Here is a 16,465-nt window from a genome sequence, read left to right as displayed (position 1 = left end):
ACCTTTAGACCTGAGCTCAGGCAATCACTTTCCTGACTAAAGCTCTACTTCAGCTTCCACCAGTTTTCTAAAAGTACAATACTTCCTTGTTTTTCCTCACTGTACCTTTGATGATGACACTTTTATGCTTAGGACTGTCTTTACACCAAGCAATAAAAGGAGTAACAAGGTATCTCTCTACCTCAGTCTTTATGGTATCTGTTCCTTCTGTACGCTCATTAAATCAAGTTTACTGGTAAAATATTCTAGTGCTTCACAAAGTTCAAAAAATAATTTCTCATTATCACCTCAGATAACAGGGGAAATAGATTAATTGTCCAATTTTAGATTTCTGACAAATAATACTGCACACCACCACAGCCACATAAGCAATAGCAGCTTGATGTATCTGGATTTTCTTTTCTTCATAAGCAGCAGAGAGGATTTTGTTAGAGGGAACTAGGCTTAATACACACTAATTACTCATGTGAAGCCTATTTACCCATATGAAATCACGCATATTTACTCGAGCTGTATTCTTTACAGTGAACTGTAAACATGAGACAACTCATATTACAGTCAATCTAGTGTGCTCCCTTGCTCTAAAACACTTCAACGTGACCACTAGTAATTTTAATACTTACTATTACTCTCATCTCCATATTTGTAAATGCACACTGGATTAGCAGGACTGAGGACAGAAAAACTTGCAGGAACAATGTCTATTATCCGCTGATGGTAGGAGAGTCTGGAAATAAGTTTCACAGCAGTAGAATTAAAATGGGACTAACACCACAGCTAATGACTGCTTTACAATGTTTTTTCTGTATTTAACGTCCATAGAACAAGATCCAGGATACTTATACAAGAGAATGGTAGTTTCTGCTGGGTAGTAAGAGCTAAGTAAACCAAATGTACTAGTAAATGCTTTCTGTTTTAACTCTGTGATGCTAGAGGTTCATCCTCATACAATTAATTTGCCTTGTGAAAAGGCTGCCTGGTAAGAAGTTTCATGCAAAAACCCAAGATGTGCTGCAGAAAGCTAGTAAGATGTTAGTATTCGAAGCAGAAAAAATATTAAACCGGACATCTTCATTTTACTTTCCAGCTTCATTTCACTCCCACAAAGGTTTAATTTGCTACCAGATTTTCAGTGAAATGGAAGAGTGACACAGAAAAAACTGCATTTGTTGCGCAGCACAACTCTTTCACACTTCCGATATGGAATTCACCCAAACCTCGATTGTTTTCATGCTGGATGCTGAATAACATAGGCTTTTTCAACATTTTGCTCTTTCTCGCTCCTATACTACCCTAATCTCAACAATTTAAAGCCCAGATGATTTATCAGAACTACTGATTAAGCAGTCTTGTTGGCTTTGAAGATTTTGTTTGTTTAGACAGTTTGTCAGTCTAAGGTAAATGAGCACCAGAGGCACCTAGAACAATCAAGATTAGATTCTCAATTTTTGATATAATTAACGGTCCGTTTCCTCCACTTCTGTGAATGTTGAATACTTTGCAAGAATATAGCCTAAACTCTATTTCTTTCCATGCCTATGGTGAAGCATGTCTTTATGTAACTACAGGTGTGCATGGATAGGTCACTACCATCTGCAGCACCTGCTTCTCTCTCTTTAAGGCAGTGTCCTACAGTAGGTAAATCAGATTAAAAATAATACAAAAACCAGACTCATCTCTTAACTGAAAATGAACTGTAAGAACAAATGTGCCCAAGACAGGAGTCCAGTTAAAAGGAGTCCGACAGTATTCAGATGAAACTTTGCCTTGAATGAAACTATGGAAAGATCTTACTTACCGCATGCACTTTTCCAAAACCTCTCTCACAAATTTGGGTTTGGGTTTTTCAAGGTCCTGAGTAAGACAATCTGACCTATCAAAGGACAGAATGCGAAGGAAGGCTTTTAGCAAAAGCATTTAGTCTCTTTTTGGCTTGGTCTGATAGTACAAAACAATCACAGTCTAAAGACAACGACCCTTGGAGTGCAGGCAATTTTAAGCCATTGAGGTAAGTTAATCACTCTTCCTTACTGGCAATTAGCATTCCTGCAATCTCATCTCTTTGTGATAAATTTTCAAGTAACTTCCCTTCCCCCACCACATTAAAAATAATTTGTGGCTACGGTTAGCTGGCCTTCCCTTTCCTTAGGAAAGGAACCTTGTGGGATTTCACGGTCTGTTCCTTCCTCAGCTCTTCTGGCTGATTTCAAATGCACTGCAGGTAGAGAAAAGCCTGCAAATACAGTTACTTGCAAGATTTGTGAAAAATGGCACCTTGTGAGAGAGATCCACAGAAGCACTGCCATCAAGGAACATCCAGGCAAACTAAAATCAGCTCTTTGAAGACTGCTGCCTGGTCAGTCAACATGGATGTATACCAGAATAGCCACCAAGCACTTAACTCCGCAAGAAGACAGTACAAGGAACTCAAGTAAAGGCACAGAACTGTATCAGAAGAAGGGCCACAACCCTCTCCACAAGGACTCTTGGGAGATCACCTACAGAAAGCAGGTACAGACACAGGCTGTGGAAACTACTGCATGGAGGGCTTGGCCTCAAGGGGATCTCCCTTGCTACATGGGTGCCTGGAATGGAAATCTCAGGGAAGCTGTGCTTAGACACTGATGGACTCCAGGCAGCTTCTGCTAGAGATGCAGGTTCAAAATGTGGCATAGTAAGAACAGGTGGCAGGGCAAGCTCTGACTGAACTTCAGGCACTAGGATTTGGCAGGTGGGAAAACGACCACAAGGTCTCAAGGATAAAAGTTATTATGAAAGGTTTATAGTAGGACAGAGAGCAAAACAACAGAATGAATACAGGATATGAAAGTCAGCACAAACTATTGAAAGTAAAGGTATGGGGAGTCATTTTGGAAAGTTTGTTAGGAACTGACAGGAAGTGCAAGACAAATTAAAGACACATTTGTGCTTCCCTTCTTTAAGGAACACTTACACTGGCTTGAGATTCATCACGAAGTTCACTAGGGACAACACAGTGACTAAAGAGATTATCAAGATAATCTACCAGTGAGTGCTGGTGGACAGATTAAGAAAGGTCTCTGATAAGACAGAGCAAAGCAACTAACAGGGCCACCATATTGTGATACTTTCTGGATATATGTGAAATGTTAAGGTTTTAGCAATCTCAGGTTTGAATCCGAAGGATAGAAACTTACCAGTCCTCCCAGCTCCAACGGAACTGAAAGTTGCTCAAGTGGTGAGAAAACCAGTTAATAAATCTTTATTAAAAGAAAAAGAAAGCTCTGTTAAATGTCAGAAGTGCAGGAAAATGTTCAGTTGAGCTTCTCTTATAAATGCATTTTACTTTTCAAAGACGAGCCTAAACTCTTAAGGCTATTACAGCATTAAACAGGCATTTATGTTGACAGATACAAAAGACTCAGTTTGGAGAGTCAGAAAAAAGGTTTTATGGACAAACAGCCTTTCATGCTCTTATTGTTTCACATGAAGAGATGAAGTATTAAACTACCAATTAAAACATAAACTTACTGTGAATAAGCAACTTTCACATTTTTCATGAGTCATTAACCCCTCTCCTACTCAATGTCCTTTACTGGAAGGACAAAATCACCACCATTCTCCTCCTCTGGGTGGCACGTAAGCCATCAACTTCCCTTCCAAGTCACCTCCCAACCACTAGGGAGCAGGCACAGTGCCAGGTAATGGAGTGCTAACCATGAACAACTCTGAACATGGAGAAGTTGTCACTGATCTCAACTGTCCTGCATAGACAGCTAAACTTGTAACCTCCAGGGGAGTGTTCCTGGGAGGAGAGGCAAGCAGTCCATCCTCTATCTTCTCCTTAGACCACTCAAAGCCAGAGCCCACAAAACATTTTGGATAACATCAGGTAGTTCTAACAAAGCTTTCTGACTACTCTTTTCACAGCCTCTTTGTTTTCTTCTACACTGGATATTGAGGAATGTTTTCCGTCATCTCCGAAACACATTTACCTGTCCACGCATGTTGTATTCATTGTGTCCAAACGCATGTAGAGCATTTCTGTGGCTTGGGCAAGCTTAAAGTTTCTTGTTAAGGTTTACAAAAAAGAAGTAGGTAAGTCAGATGTTTTTCCTTTCAGGTTTTTAATAGAATGTCATCAACATTTTGCACAGGAAGCTCCCTGAGTCTACTCCAAAATCAGGTAAATCAAGTAAATTCACAGTGGAAAAAATGAAAAATATTTTGAGTTCCACCCTCTAACCCCAGCCTGTTCTTCTTCCATTACTGCAGTGAAACTGCTGGCTTCTTCCACAGAAGAACAGAATTCACATCATGCAACAAGCAATGCAAGTGTTACAGGTAAAGTTCCCTGCAGCTACTGTATATTAATACTACTTATTACAATCCCATCAGCTCCAGAACAAAAAAAATAAAGACTGCATTTCATAAATGCTTCTCAGCAGCACAGAAAGGATACAACTTGTGGTAAAGAGCCAGGCTGAAGTTTGCACAGCTCAATCAGGAGTGTTGTGTACATCACTTCAATATGTGGTGGAGACGGCAGTTGAAACAGCTCTGCAAATATTACCTAGGAGAGGAAATCACGGAGTAAGAGCACAGTCCAATGTGGCCTGCACAACCCTCAGCTTCACAACAGTGGCCATAGACCACAAAGACCTGTATTTTCCTGCCAAATGCATGTTCCAGGAAAAAGAGAAAGAACCAGTAAAAGGTAGTTGTAACACAACACTGTGCTAATACAGTCCACTTTAACTGCTCTTACCATTGCATACTGACACAACACCAGCACTACACATCTATTATGCCTAACAAACACAGCATGTAACTGTAGAAATGGGCATACTTATAATATGGTCTACTGCAGTGATACTGTATGATCTGAGAAATGCAGAATAATTTGATCCTGTGGAAAAGTAAGTACTAAATTTATTAAATGAAGCTTAAGCATTTAGTATGAAAGAATATTTACATTAAAATTACATTTATATCTTTTCCCTTGTGTCCTCTTTTCTCCTGCACAAAACCATATACAAATGAAGTCACAACTTTAAACTGAGAATTACAATCAGCATTTCCTACAACAAATACATATGCTCACTACCCCTTGGAAGAAACCCTTCTAAGAAACCTGAAAAGAATCCTGCAGTCAGCATTTGTGTTTTTAAAGTTTGCCTATAATAACAGCATGTCAAGCTCTGAGTGCTAGGAAAAAAAGTCATCACTGTACAACATCCACCTCTGAGTTGTTTATTTTCTATCCACTCTCAACTAAATTTAAATTACATCAAAGGAGTCGAGAAACTTTGATTCATTATGGTTGATCAGTTTCCTCTTTAAACTTCTGAATAAAGCTTAAAGGAGCCTTTTTTTTAGAAAAGTCTTACTTGTGTAAGAAATCAACATCCATTTATAGATTCCAAAAACAGCATATGAAAACACATAGAGTAGAACTTGTTTTTCTAAGGAAGGACTTGAAAGTATAAAGAGACTGTAAGATACTGGGGAACCTCTCTGTGTGAGCATAATTTGGACATACTGTTAAGACAGCTATGGCCAAAAGGTAGGGAGAACTCTTAGGCAGAAAATGGCTCCATTTTTCAAGACAGGCAATAACAACTGGACAGTCAGTTGCATCCTGTTTGAGATACTACATAAAACTCTATTTCTGACATTGATCACATAGTCATTACCAAATATTCCGCTTAAGTATTTCAAACTGTCGTGCCATATTTTATGACAATAATAAGGCCACAAGAAAGACCTGAAGACAATGATGCTCTGGAAGTCTGAACTGTGTCAAGTGCAAGTTGTACAAAAAACTAAAGGAGCACAAGGCACAGAAGTCCAACAAGCCAGTGAGGCTGCACAGACACTCTCTTAACAGCTACCAGAAATACCCATGTGTGCATCTAGAAGAAGTCACTGACAGAAAGTGCCACATTTCAGTATTTCACACAGGTTTCAGGTAGCATGGAGCATTCTGTAGCCAACAAAGTGCAAAGTGGAGTCTCGGGGACCTCCAAAGTAGAAATACTTGGGAAGGTACCAACAACTACTGTCAGGCTACATTTACTTCTGTCTAACTCTTACATCCTGAACTCTAAATAACATTTTGCTTTATTTGTTAGACCACATTTTTTCTACAGTTCTGTGACTTACTGAAAAAGTTAGTGAAATTTCACGGATTGAACTGTTGTTGAAAGCTGCATATCACCAACATGACTGTTGGTGAGAGACTGTCAGAGAAGACTTACAAGGGTGGAATAGTAAGCAGAATGAAGAGAAGCATGAAAAAATCCTATGCTAAGCCTTAAAAACTCCAGATCTTCATTAAAATTGAGCAGCCAGACAAATAATGAAGTCAATAGTCTAAAATAACTCAAAATTGCAAGAAAAAAAGGAAATTACTAGTGTTAATCATAGAATTTGTATACTTTTTGTTTTTTCATCACTTTTTACACCACTTCAAGATACTGGAAGTAAAATCACTGAATATACTTCAATGTTAAGGCATAAAATTACTCCTAATTTTAATATCATTTAATGTGACAGATAAATTTAATACTGTTCTGAATTCAAAGTAGAAAAAAACCAAGGTGACCAAAACTCATGTAACTTCACAGCAATCAGAATATTTGGCACTTTGGTGCCAAAAGGAATTCTCAACTCCACTTTATGATAAATCTTCTACATGGGATTATTTCTTGTCATAATTAGCTCTGAAATTCATACTTACAGTTACTTCTTCAGAAAACCTTTATATGACAAGTTGCTGTTACTGTAATCTGTTAATTTATCAGAATTTTTTATGAAAATCAGTGAAGTTTTATACAGCACTGCAACTTGAAAACAGACTTGTCAATGAGGGCAGTAAAAGAAGACCTATGCTGCTCTGCTGGTGCATGTAACAGTTATTTAGAATTCTCTAATAAGGAGAATATCCCAGAGGAAACACACTGCTGCTTCACCAGTTGTTTTCAAGGCTAGTAGAACAAAATAATTTAGAAGACCCAAACATAAAATCATGCAGAATGGCTGAATCTAACTGGAGATCATCAACTCAAAAGCCCTCTGCATAATGCAGAGTCACCTAGAGCAGGCTTCTTAGGGCTGTGTCCTGTTAGGTTTTGAACTTCTGCATGGATAGAGTCTACAAGTTCTCTCTCCAAACTCTTCCAGTGCTTAATCACCTTTGAATTAAAAAGAGATTTTTCCTATGTTTAAATGGAGTTTCTTGTATTTCAGTTTGTGTACATTTCCTCTTGTTTGACTGCACCAAGTTAAAATGACAACAAAAGTACGAGAGTATCACTCAACTGTATATAACCTGCTCATTTAAAAGCTGCTGGTTGAACTTAACAAAATTTTAGTTGATTCCCAAATCAAACTGTAATTTAAGTGGAACTAACTGGGACATGTTACTCATGAAATAATGGTGCTCTGAAAAGGTGATCTATAAAATCCATACCTCTACTATATGGTAGTTCAAAGGGATCTTGTTATTTCCCGGATAGCTCAACAGCTGTGCAGCACTGCAAAACCACAGATACATTTAATTCAAACATAACACAACAAACGTGATATAAAAATCAAATAACAGAATTACAGAAAATGCTTAATTCCGGGCAAGAGTTCCTATTAAAACAGCACCAAACAAATCAATAATCCTTCCAAAGTCTGATTCAACCCATAGAGCACTTAAGAAAAGAAACAGCACAGGGACAGGCTAGCATTGCCTGAACTATGTATGATCTGTAACAATGTACTCTCTATGCAGCAGCATCACTCGAACACTATCCTGCTATCCCCAGTAATTTAGCACAGAAAGTCACTGGGATCTGTAATTGTGGCATGTGTACATGAAAAGGGGAAAAAAACCTACCCCAAACAATAAAATGTTCGGAATGACTTGAAAGCACAATTAAGCTAGTGGTTTATACAAGAAACTCTCATGTTTCAAATGCTTAATCTTTTAATCAGGTTATCACCTATCATTTGTGCAAAGCAAACCACTACCTCTCTGGCACATCTTGTATCTCCCATGGTCTTTTACCTTCCTCTGAGAATTAACAAAGCCTATCCCAGTAACTGCAACACTGAATTTCTAGTTTCTGCTGGAACAAACAGCTGCAACCACAAAACTTTATCACATGCCATCACCAAAAACATTATTTTTGCCCACTTCTTGCATACTATACAGGGTTTGATAATTTTCATACAGAAGTGTGACAGCTGTGGCAAACCATCTTGGCTATCAATTACCCACAACAGAGAGTGTTTGGGCAGAAATGAAGAAAAGTGCCCTGACTGCCTCCTGGCACAGCTGAATTGAAACTGACGAAACCTGGCTCTGCAGTGACTCCCCAGAGTAAACTCAATTATCTCTGGCATGTAATTCCCACAGGAAGCACAACAAGGAGATGTCCATAAACACCAGTGCTCAGTTAGTTGCAGATGAACCAGCTCAAGGCTCACTGCCCCAACTAATCAGCATTCCAGGAAGCACAACACAACCACATTGTTCACAGAGCTCCCATGAGGAATAAGGCATGCCTGCGTACTTTTTGCAGCACATTCTGTATTATCAAGGGATTCCCTTCCCAAGAAACCACTGCCCCCAGATTACACAGACTCTCTGTTATCTGCATGTTATGGATACACATTATTCCAGGCAACAGTTTTAGCACTGAAATAAATAAATAAATAAAAATAAAATAGTAGCAAATAAACTTTCATCACCAGCTTTAGGAAATGTTTGATCTCGAGCTCTTGCCTAACCAGCGCAGGACATATCCCCTCTGGCACCAAAGCCATTTAAAAAGTTCCAGGGCCCCCCAGTACCAAGCTCCTCCTACCAAGTCTTTCTCTCTTTCCAGTGGGATTTGATGATGCAGTGGAGGTTCTCTTCTATTACAAATCTTTCCACGGAGTGGCTGCCAGGCATGACAGGACCCTGGTAAGAAAGAATGAAGACTCATGAAGATCACTGCTAATGCAGTGGTACCACAGGCAGAAAGCTATCCTAGATACATTTACAGGTAGAAAAAAGTAGCCCAACTTCCACATAAACACCATGAGGTCTCAACTGCCCTATATCCTTCAGAACTGGAAAGCTGGTATGACACATTTCCACAGGAACCTCAGAGTCACTCATGTTTAAAACAAAATGAATACTAGGACTCATTACAACAAGATATAGGAACAAAATTAGAGAAAATGATTCTCTATGAAATCATGATTCTTAGAAAATGATTCTAAGTTCACAGAGCATCTGCTTCTTTCTTTGCTTTGTGGAGCCACTGGGCAGGCTACCACCATGCAGCCCGGAAAGAAAATCACAGCTGAGCTAGACTATGCTAAAGAAATAAAGCCATACAATGGAAAAAATACACACTCATGGTCTTCACTGAGAAACCCAGAGGCCAACAAGTAAAGGTAAAAGGCAGCAGACTCATGCAAAAGGAGGTATAAAAGCATTTGGGGAAAGCAGTACATATACTTTCCCTGCATTCCTTTGTTCCACAATATGCATCAACAGATTTTAACAGAAGATAAACACTACAACAAATACCTAGCCTAGAAAAAGACTTGAGTCACCAACTTTTTTGAAGCTCAATCTAACTCTGTGAATGCAGTTTTACTAGAGACATTAGAGAATTCAGTCAACATTGTCCTCTAAATGACAGCATCACAACATTTTACTCCCTAAATTCTGCTCCTCACAAACTTGCTTTTTACAGTAACTTGGTCACTTAGTGGATTTCTGCAGGAGTGCCAAAGCAAAATTGCTGCTGGCCTTCAAACCACTCCCTATCCTGGAGAGAAGACATCACATTTTCACCAGTATTGCTCCAGGAAGCTAACTGTGAAATCCATTCACCATTCCCCACAGCAATCACATACCTCAGGGTCATCCGTGTAGTCAAACATCCTAAAAATAACCCTTGGCATTGGGTATACAGAATCTTCAGTGTGAGGTGGGGGTGTGAAGGGTGGCAGATTGTGTTGCAGTGCCTCACAGAGAACGCTGTCAAAAGCCAAGTAGGGCCTCAGGATGTGCCGCTCTTGCCAACGGTCTTTTTTCAATTTCTGAATCTGAGACCAAAGGCAGTCTAGATACTGAAGGAAAAAAGGTGAGAAACATCAGATCTGCTGAATCTCCAAACAAAACAGCAGTTTCCTGAACTAGCTGAAATGTATACATTCCATACTACATTCAGAAAAAAACTGCTGATTCAATAAACCAACAAATAATGTAAGAACTCTAAATGCCAGAACTACTCCTAAGTCCAACACAGTTTTGTGTCAGTAAAATTTAACTGCTGGCAACTTTTTAAACACCAACAGGCACCTCAGGACTCCCAGTGAAACTACAGCAGTGAATAGTCACTACTCTCTGGTGGCATTCTCACAGAGATGGCATTGACACCTGTGCAACTGGCAATAATCTTGGTTTGTTTAAGTACTGCAAGAAGTCTGGAGGCCTGTGGCCTTACTGAACGCAAATTTCAAGTTATAACATTCACAAGAAACATCTTTACATGGAAGGGCTTTGCATTTACCGAACTTATGACACTACAAAATGTGAACAAAACTAGTAACAACTAGCACCTGACGTGAACACTCATGTCTGCAAATACTCCAGGGGTCTCAAACACCGTCACCTAATCTCTCCTTTATTGAACTAAATAACAAAATTCAGACACTGGGCAGGCAAAAAACTCATGTAGACAAACTGAGCATAATCAGGAAGGCCATCCCTCCAAACTATGTTTAACAAGATAATTTTTAAGACTGTGACTTAATCAGAACAAGGAACACAATCTAAGAGGACAAAGTTGCAAAATATCCCAGAAAATCAATTTAGATTCCACTTTCCAACATTTGTCCTGAAAGTTAGGGGAAAAAAAAACCTCAAGAATATCCAAAAAGGCAAATCCCACCCTAAGTTAGCCAGATGCCACCACCTCTCCTCTCCAGTATTTCTGGCTTAATTGTAAAGAAAAATAGCATGGTAACTTCTGCATACAGTTTCTATGTATTTGTTTAGCATTTCCTGAAGTTGAGAAAAAACAAAGCCACTACAAAGGTTTCTTTCTTGCAGAGGGAAAACATTTAAGGGTAAGCAACAAATGACATGTATTCTGTTTCACACAAAAAGTCCTTTTAACATGAAGCCCTGTAACCTGCAGTTCAAAACCAAACACTACAGTTTACTTCATAACATTTCCTCAAGGGCCTGCTGCAAAAAAAAGAACACCCTCCTTCTTACTCAAATCAACCTCTCATTTCAGCCCAATACTTGGAAAAGAATTCCCCACACAGAACTTGTTGGAATTAATGCCAAACAGCAGACAATTCAAGGCATTCATACTTTCAGAGATGTCTTTTAATTTTGATATAAAAGAACACCTTGGTAAGAATTATTTTTCAAACTTTCTGAAAGAATGCAGTGTAAAGTTCAATCACCTCTTCTTGTGGATGTGGTTTATCAGCAGTCCACACTTGCAGCATGGGTACATGGATCTTCTGGCGGCGTCTGTTTAAACAGGAGAGAAAACCTGACCTTTAATAGACTAATTTAGGGCAGAAGTTTTGTTTTTATTGTGCATGTACTAGTATTCGTTCTCTTCAGCTGATGAAGTCTACAGCATATAAAAACGAAGTTTGTGATTACTTAAAATATCTCTATTATCCTATCTTGACAACAATACTAACTTGAAGGACCTAGACAGAAAGCAGTGATGCTGCACAGCAGTAATGCAAAAATCTACCAGTGTTAATAGCACACCTACAACTCCTGCTGCCCCAGCATGAGCAAAACAAGACCTTCAACATACCCTAAGACTACACAAGACAATAAAACTTTTCAAATTCAAGAATCTCTCCACGTACTGCATTTTTAGGGCTTTGTTCCCCCCACAAAATGATTCAGACCTAAGGCTTCAGAATACTTTAAAGTGAGCAATAGTCAAAGCTATTATTTTGCACCAAACAGATACCAAAGAGAGTGTTTCTAACCAGTTACAACTTACTTCAAATAACTTTCTGTCTGAGACAAGAGACGATCCATTTCAGCATCCTTTTTCTCATATAACTCCTTTCCAACCCAAGGCAAAGATGACAGAAATGCAAACATATACCAGTCACATCGCACCTATAGAAAGGTAATATACCAAAACCTGAGTATACAAGTAAGCTCCAACAGATTTGGTACACACACACATTTTAATTTAAAACATCAGCAAGTTGTTTTGGGGGAATGTAAAGACCAGCAGTTGCACCTTGGATAGGCAAGACACCAAAAAAAAAAAAAATTAATGCTTGAAAAGTATAATTTTTCATTTGAACTGTATTAGGCAGACTTAAAAAAATGGGATAAATGGGATCACTTTCAAAGTTCTTCTGAATGTTATCAGTATAGCAGAAAAGCTAGGCACTCTGCAACTGCCAGAGTAAGGTAAAATAAATTCAATTCGGCCACTTCACTATAAAGGACCATATTTTCTTACTGTATACATATTTCCCAATTGCCACAGACTCCTTTTACTAATGCTCAGGAAACTCTATGTGTCAATCCATTTAGGCTGCTCTCTCTAAAACCTCCCTGTTCTAAGCATAAGTACTGAATGAAAGGTACAGACAAATTGTGAAAATAGCCCCAGGGAGTCCACAGATCTTTTGCTTACTTGGGGTACATCCTCCTCCTGTGTCACACTCACAAAGTTCTCAAACATAGCTACCATTGAAGGTGCAGCTATTACATGACAATTCACGAGATCGGATAGAAAGCGAACCTAAAGGAGAGAAAAAAATTGTTCTAAATGAATACTTTTTAAACTGGCTGCACAAGAACAAAGAAACATTACTGAAATGATTAAAACAAACCACCAATAAAAGTGTAATACTCTTTCAGTACCACAAAGGCTTAAATACTACACACGACTTGCCTCTCAATGCTAGAAAACAAGCATCATACGTGCCACCTAATATACTGTTCATTATAATGTCCTTAATCCCTCCCACTGCAGTAACATTGTAAGGATAATATTCCTAATTCAGGAATGGTGGGAAACACGCAAACTGATACTACAGAAGAAAACCTTTGTACTTCTATCTATTCTATATAGTATCAGATTACTAAAATAACAGAAATTCTAGCATTTAGATCTTATTAGCAAAAGTGTCCTACAGTTGACTGAACATCAGTCTCTTGACTAGAATCTTAATTTTCACCACTGGGTTTCAGAAGGCGGTGGGGAACTTGGCAGCGGGCTTCTAAATCAGACAGTGCTGTAGTTCTAATACCTTTCAGCAAACAAATCTATAAGCAGCAAGAATGGAGCAAATGGTTTCAAAGACAGGCAGCACTTAAAACTGACTGCTTGATCTTCAGCCCTCAACAGCAGAATGAAACCAGCCACCAAAAATAGCTTTTAAGAACTACACTGTTAATTTTCTTTTAATTTTTTTTTCCATGGGAGCCACAAGATCGTCATGTACCTCTGAATACAATGAAAGTGCATTGGCTTTCTTTTATCTTTTACATTTGACTGAAGAACAGGCGGGGAGAAGCATGTCTGTTTAACGCTGATTTAATTTTTTACTGTGAAAAAGATACAGCTGGAAGTAAATTTTGCAAATGTAATGTGATTCCTCGCCCCTGAAGAAGAAAATACTTCTCACACAACACACATTTCCTCTTGGAATATTTACAGTGCCTGCACATTGACAGCAAAAGAGACTGTAACACATATTGTAAAGTCCAGCTCTTCTGCAACAAAAACGTGAAAGAAGGATGAAAGAAAAAGAATGTGAAACAAATAGAAAAACAAAACTCCACTTACTAAATGCACAGCTTCGTTATACATATTTACTTTCAGACATTCTTTAAGCTGACGAATCATGGCTTCTACAAATTCCCCGCCAAAATTGTAGTTCCTGGCATTCAGCAACCCCACCAATGTCGTGTAAACAGTAAGCTTTTCTGGTAGCAGACGTGCACTGACACAGAGAAAGAAACACTGTGTTAGTTGTTTATCCATCATGTGCCAATTGGCCGCTGCATAGCATCTTAGAATCTGCTTGTTGTAAGTTAAACTCGCCTCACGAGGAAATAACAGCAGACAGATAAACATGATCTTACAGTTTTATCCCATGGATATATCTACAGGTACTATTTTTTATATTAACTACAGACGTTCAGAAAGGCGGGTGCCTCTTTCCTGTACACTAAAAGTATTTGCTTTTCATTTATATCTAATTGTCGAGTATTCCAGAGGGCTGGACAAATAATTTAAGTGACAGAATTTATTGCAAGAATGCAAGAAGTTGTTCTAAGTTCACAATTTAGAACTAATGTTATTATACAGCATAGGGAGGGCCAGGTCCTACTGTATATTAGTAATTTTCCTCTATCATTTTTGTATGCATGTAACTGTACTTCCAGAAATGTCCTTCTGCTACGGGGGAAGGAAGCACACTATCTGCCTTTTATCATTGCTACAAAATAGACTTTAAGTATCTGCAAAACCTTAACACAGGCTATATAGTCTCCACCACATGCTTCCTTCGTACCTGTCTTACCTCCTGCCATAAACCCCGCACAACCCCTCCCTCAACACCACTCCGTGACCCTGACATGGCACCTCTGCTCTGGCACTTTGTGAGGGAGAGGAAGGAGAGCAATCAGCCACCAGAGAGCCTGGTTTCTGCTCCTCATGTTCCCAGTTCCCCTCCTCTAGCAAATGGGCTTACAAAGACACGAGCACATCATTGCCAGAGAAGAGAAAGCAGTGAGAAAACATCACAGATAATGCAGGTAATTAAGTGTTAGCAGCCAATAATTTTGGTGGTCTTAAGCATTTCATGTGGAAACAGGATTTTGCCCAGCCCTGCTGTGTTCCCACAGCTGCTGCAGACCAGTTCTGATGTTTCTTCTACCTGCTTTGAGCCTCTGTACGCATTTCAAGTCAAAGCAATGTAAAGAGGTATTTTCCTGGAATGAGCTTATTCCTCTATTGTTTTCATTTGTAGTAAGACAAACTCCATGCTAAGACAGCAATCAGGAACTAAAGCTATTCATGGCCTTCAGACTACATTAAACACTTAAACTTTTGCACAAAGAAAGCATGTCCCATATTCCCAGACCTCCTCCATACATACACAGTACATAGTATTCTCAGTATCTTGCTTTTGTAATTTGGCAGATCAGCTTCCAAAACACCAGCTAGGCCCTCCAGGTTGCTCTCCAAAGATGAATTACTCTAAAAAAAAAAAATAAAAAACCGATTCATCATCAACCAGGCAAAATGAACTACTCTGACTTTCACATGTAAAACACTGAAGTTGGGTGAGAGCATCCTTTTTCATGTCCCCTCTTTTTTCAGGGAAACAATCCAGTTCCATCAGCATTGAAGATCTGTTCTCGCTTGCCTGAGAGGAGCAGCTACTCCTCAGAACAGCTGCACCCGACCGCCAAGCTCCCCTGACCGCCAAGCTCTCCCCTGCTAGGAACTCCAGCGCTCCCCAGGGATGCAAGATCTGATATCACCTCAGGAGCATCCCAGTAACGCGGCCGAGCATTGATTAACAACACAACACGAAGCAAAACACCCTGATTTTCGGAACACCGTAATCTTTTGTTCTTCCACCCCCTCCTCCATTAGTCTCCAGTTCTGTCGGGACTGGAAACCTGTGCCACAGGCAGACCAGTTAATTCCTACACACCCTTCGCAGACGACAATCAGCAACACCATCTTTAGATACAATGGTAACTATTCTCCGGCCGTTTATCGCTGATGGGGAAACGCCACGCTACGATTTAAGCGCTTGCCCGCCACAGCACATGGCTTTGCAAAAACGGGCAACTTTCCATCTATTTCATAAAACAAGTATTTTCTCTGCGGGTCGCTACTACAGACGAAGTGCTCCCACACCGCACACGGGAAGAGGAGGGGGCGGAGGGAAACAAGGCTTTAACTCTCCCGAGCCGCCGGCCCGCCTACCTTCTCTCCCACCCTGCAGATGAGCGACTCGAGCCTCTCCTCGATCTCCGACGGCTCGGACGTCCTCCGCCTCTTGTGGGGCTGCCCTGCTCCAACAACACACCGAACACAGCGTTACCGACGCCGGAGAAACCCTGCCGCTCCTCCATCCCGCCCAATCCACCCTCCCTGCCGGGCCACCTCGGGGGGGACGCGGGGCTCACCATCGCTGTCGTCGCTGTGCCGCCGCCGCGACATGGCGGGGAGCGGCACGGAGGAGCGGCCGGGAGAAGCGGTGAGGAACGGTGAGGAGCGATGGGGAGCTCCGGGAAGCGCCGGGCCGAGACACCTCGCGCGGGCCGAGCAAGCGCACTCCTTCCTCGCCCGCGTCCGCGCTGTTTCCGGGGCGGGCCTGGTGTCTCCCGCCCGCTTCCCTGCGGAACACGAGCGCTTCCGGGGCAGGGAGGAGGAGGAGGAAGAGGAGGAGGAGGAGG

General features: G+C 40.3%; 1 protein-coding gene across 1 annotated transcript in view; it reads right to left on the bottom strand.

Moving 5' to 3' along the window:
• The window catches only part of NCBP1 (nuclear cap binding protein subunit 1), a 32,029-nt gene extending 15,671 nt beyond the window's left edge, over positions 1–16,358 (bottom strand). The window contains exons 1-15 of the mRNA XM_069001663.1: positions 16,196–16,358; positions 15,993–16,078; positions 15,151–15,251; positions 13,833–13,989; positions 12,675–12,782; positions 12,021–12,142; positions 11,455–11,524; positions 9,889–10,104; positions 8,841–8,938; positions 7,454–7,517; positions 4,442–4,552; positions 3,975–4,039; positions 3,177–3,239; positions 1,799–1,873; positions 624–727 (exon numbers count right to left, since the gene is read on the bottom strand). Of these exons, the coding sequence (XP_068857764.1) occupies positions 624–727; positions 1,799–1,873; positions 3,177–3,239; positions 3,975–4,039; positions 4,442–4,552; positions 7,454–7,517; positions 8,841–8,938; positions 9,889–10,104; positions 11,455–11,524; positions 12,021–12,142; positions 12,675–12,782; positions 13,833–13,989; positions 15,151–15,251; positions 15,993–16,078; positions 16,196–16,229 (1,474 nt within the window). The 5' untranslated portion in view covers positions 16,230–16,358. The remainder of the gene's footprint in view (positions 1–623; positions 728–1,798; positions 1,874–3,176; positions 3,240–3,974; positions 4,040–4,441; positions 4,553–7,453; positions 7,518–8,840; positions 8,939–9,888; positions 10,105–11,454; positions 11,525–12,020; positions 12,143–12,674; positions 12,783–13,832; positions 13,990–15,150; positions 15,252–15,992; positions 16,079–16,195) is intronic.
• Positions 16,359–16,465: the final 107 nt, after the last annotated feature.

Source organism: Aphelocoma coerulescens (assembly GCF_041296385.1).
Source record: "Aphelocoma coerulescens isolate FSJ_1873_10779 chromosome Z unlocalized genomic scaffold, UR_Acoe_1.0 ChrZ, whole genome shotgun sequence".
Taxonomy (NCBI): domain Eukaryota; kingdom Metazoa; phylum Chordata; class Aves; order Passeriformes; family Corvidae; genus Aphelocoma; species Aphelocoma coerulescens.
Note: the sequence above shows the minus strand (reverse complement) of the source record. Positions and strands in the feature narration are given on the sequence as shown.